Source organism: Halyomorpha halys, unplaced genomic scaffold (genome assembly GCF_000696795.3).
Source record: "Halyomorpha halys isolate HHAL.00 unplaced genomic scaffold, Hhal_1.1 Scaffold662.1, whole genome shotgun sequence".
Taxonomy (NCBI): Eukaryota; Metazoa; Arthropoda; class Insecta; order Hemiptera; family Pentatomidae; genus Halyomorpha; species Halyomorpha halys.
In genome coordinates, this window is record NW_027111704.1 from 188099 (window position 1) to 191448 (window position 3350).

The window sequence follows — 3350 nt, forward strand, 5'->3', positions numbered from 1 at the left end:
CCAGTTATGGTTATCTGTTTGTTGTATTGTCAGCCCTAATAAAGGCCTGAAATTCAGGTCGAAATGTCAGCACAAATAAATAAGTTTTTGTTTATTTTTGTATTTTTTGTTCATCACACCCCCCACCATCTTCTTTTCATAAAATTAAGATTAATCCATGCTAAGAGTAAGAAATATAATATGTATTACATAAAACAAAATATGTAATAAAATACATTGAAATATATAAGAAAAGGAAACAAAATAAATAAATAAAATATGAATTTGTACATGCCAAAAGAATAAACAGCAAAACATAAAATAAAAGACATGATTATTGTAAATAAACATCAGATGTACGAAAAAAATAAAAATATTGGAGGAAGATAATCCGGGTAGCGGTTAATAACAGTATCAAAACAGTAAAAGAAAACTATTTATTGTCGCTGTGCTAAATACTACAATCAGATAGCCCTGCAAAACGGGGCGAAACATTGGTTAGTAATAAATAGCTTTCTTTTACTATTTTGATACCTTTATTGCCCGCCACCCATACTGTCTTCGTCCAATCTACTTCATACGGTCAACTATCTTCTTCCAACATAAAATAAAAAGGTTAGAAGCAAAGCAGGAAACTAAAATAATGCTACTGCATGTAAGGAATGGGCACTGATATTACAAGTTTTCTGATAATTAATTTATTGTGATTGTTATTTAGATCATAACAAAAAAAAAAATTAAATAAACATTTAAAAAGAAAAATAACATACTTAGAAACATATAGGTAATAGTACACAAGTATCATTCCAACTGGTGGATGGCTATGTAATCACTTATTTGCAATATTCTATTGTTGTGGGCTATAATCAAAGCTGTCACCTTCTACCCGCTGCAATCGCTTGAAAATGACAAGAAAACCGAGCCTAAAATTATATAAATACAAATTACTTAATGTCAGCTTATTACTGATAACAATAGTTGATCATTTATTCAAGTATGTGAGTACATGCACATTCACCATGTGGAGAGACAATAGTGAACTAGTAGTACCTTTGAACTCGGATTCACAAAATTAACATTAAATTTTGATTTCTAAGTTGACCTATTATGTATAAAACTGATATAAACAAGAAAAATATATATATCTAAAATATAAACTAGCTAGTTTCAGTTTATTTTACAATCAATTTTATTTTATGATTAATCTTCAATACAAATTGGACACAGATACAGAGACGAGATTGGGCATTTTATACTATGAAATTAAAAGATATTATTTAACTTATTTTATAGAAATTAATAATATCTATAAAAAGATAATGGTAGAAAGAAGGTAATAAAGCAATTAAAAATGAATAAATAAATATAACTGTTTAACTAATGTTAAGATGGGTATGAAATGCGAACAAACAAGTTATATTGTCAGAAAATAAAGCAGTTCAAAAAAACATTTAAAATGAAGAAAATAGAATGGTAATATTGAAAATTTTCTTCTTATAAAGGAAAGGCACACTTTATCAGTATATTCATAAAATCTAAGCAGTGTACACTTTTGAATAGATCTAACATCATCTAAGTTAAATAATTCTTTGATTCCAAAACATATAAAACTTTATTTTGCGGTATAAAGTTGTATTTGTATTTGCTACAGTCTATAAAATATAAAATTTTTGTCTTTACAACTGAAAGTTGTGGAATATAGCAAAATATTAATACTTTGTACTATCTCAATAAATAGATAACAGCTTAAAATTATTTTTATAACTATTTGGATAATAAATCACAGAGAAAGGGATGCAACTCATGGAAAAAAAAATCCATAAAAAAAAACTCCACTGCTATAACTCTATTCGAGGTCTGTATTGAAGCCTAAGAGGTGGATCTTTAAACCTCCATCTCGTAACATAAACAAATTTAAGAGTATGATCCTTACCTAGCAACTCATCATTACACAAAATATCAATATCTCTATACTTTTCCATACCATCTAAAACCTTTTTAGCAATAAATTTCTTAAGGTGTGTAATGGTTGCCTGAGATGATAAACGAATAAACTTCCTCTTGAGTGACTTGAGATTATCTGCCATACATTCCAATCCAATATTGACCTGTTCATCCAATCGATGGAAATCTGCTTCAACTTGAGTCGTCGGTTTCTCTTCTTCAGCATCCCCAGTCGGCACAATAGCATCCTTAGGACAGGGCAATCCCCTGGACTTATAAAACTCCCTTTCTCTTTTAATTTCGTTTTCTTGTAAATTAGGAACTAATTTATAAACAATATCTTGCATAGTTCTGTCGAAGCTTATATATTGAAGAGGGTGAGATTGGTGAATGACTATTTGGCATGTTGGACATGTGTTGTTGTCCTCCAAATGCTTCACCATACAGCTTTTGCAAAATGTATGAAGGCATTCTGTTACTGTAGTTGCATCGACCAAGTATCCTCTACAAATCTTGCATGTTATGTAAGCATTGAGGGTTTTCAACTTGATCTTGCGTTCCATATCACTCATAAATGCGAAATAAAATCACAAATCATCCGTGGCCGATAAATGGAATGTAAATTAATAAAAATAAATAATAATACCAAAAGTAAAAACACAAAAACGACCTATAAAACCTTAAATACAAACAACTGAAGGCCTAACTAACCTGCCTTTCTATAACCTACTAGCGATGAAAATTACAATGTGCTCAGAAATTAGAAAAATGCAGAGAAATACATAATATTGTAAAATGTATTTTAATAGAAATATATGTAATCATAAATTTTAAATAAATTAGTTTATAATAATTGCGACCACGTTTGAACGGAATGCAAGCTAAAATTTTAAGTTCAACTTAGAACATTAAACACAAAATATAAAGTTGAAAGGAATATGGTCCGGGTGCGGTCAAGAAAAACTCAAATAGTAGAAATATACTAATTTAATGAGCCAACTATTTGAGTATATATATCTACTATTTGAGTTTTTCTTGACCGCACCCGGACCATATTCCTTTCATCTTCACACACGGTCAATCAATAATCTTCCAGTACAACACAAAATATAATTTGTCTCTATGGCTTAAAAATAATTAATTTATAACTGAATCTAAAATAAATGTCCTGGTTTTATTAAATAAACTTTAACAATCACGTAAAGTTGCTTTTAATACAAGAGGAGGGAATATTACCTGGAAATATTAGAGCATCATTTGAAAGCTACGAAAACAGTGTCTAAGTTATCGGTGAATTTTTTGATAATTTATTTATTGTTATTTACAACTGTATAAAAATATATACAAGTAAATTTGCTGTAAGTGATATAATGACATGTGGAGAATCTACCTATTGATAGAACTCCAATAACATTCGTAGAGAAGAT

General features: G+C 29.1%; 1 protein-coding gene across 1 annotated transcript; it reads right to left on the minus strand.

Annotated features, from left to right (window-relative positions):
- Positions 1 to 661: 661 nt before the first annotated feature.
- l(3)73Ah (lethal (3) 73Ah) lies at positions 662 to 2805 on the minus strand. The gene has a single exon (XM_014427671.3). It carries the CDS (start codon positions 2493 to 2495, stop codon positions 1818 to 1820), a length of 678 nt encoding a protein of 225 aa, XP_014283157.1. The 5' UTR covers positions 2496 to 2805; the 3' UTR covers positions 662 to 1817.
- Positions 2806 to 3350: the final 545 nt, after the last annotated feature.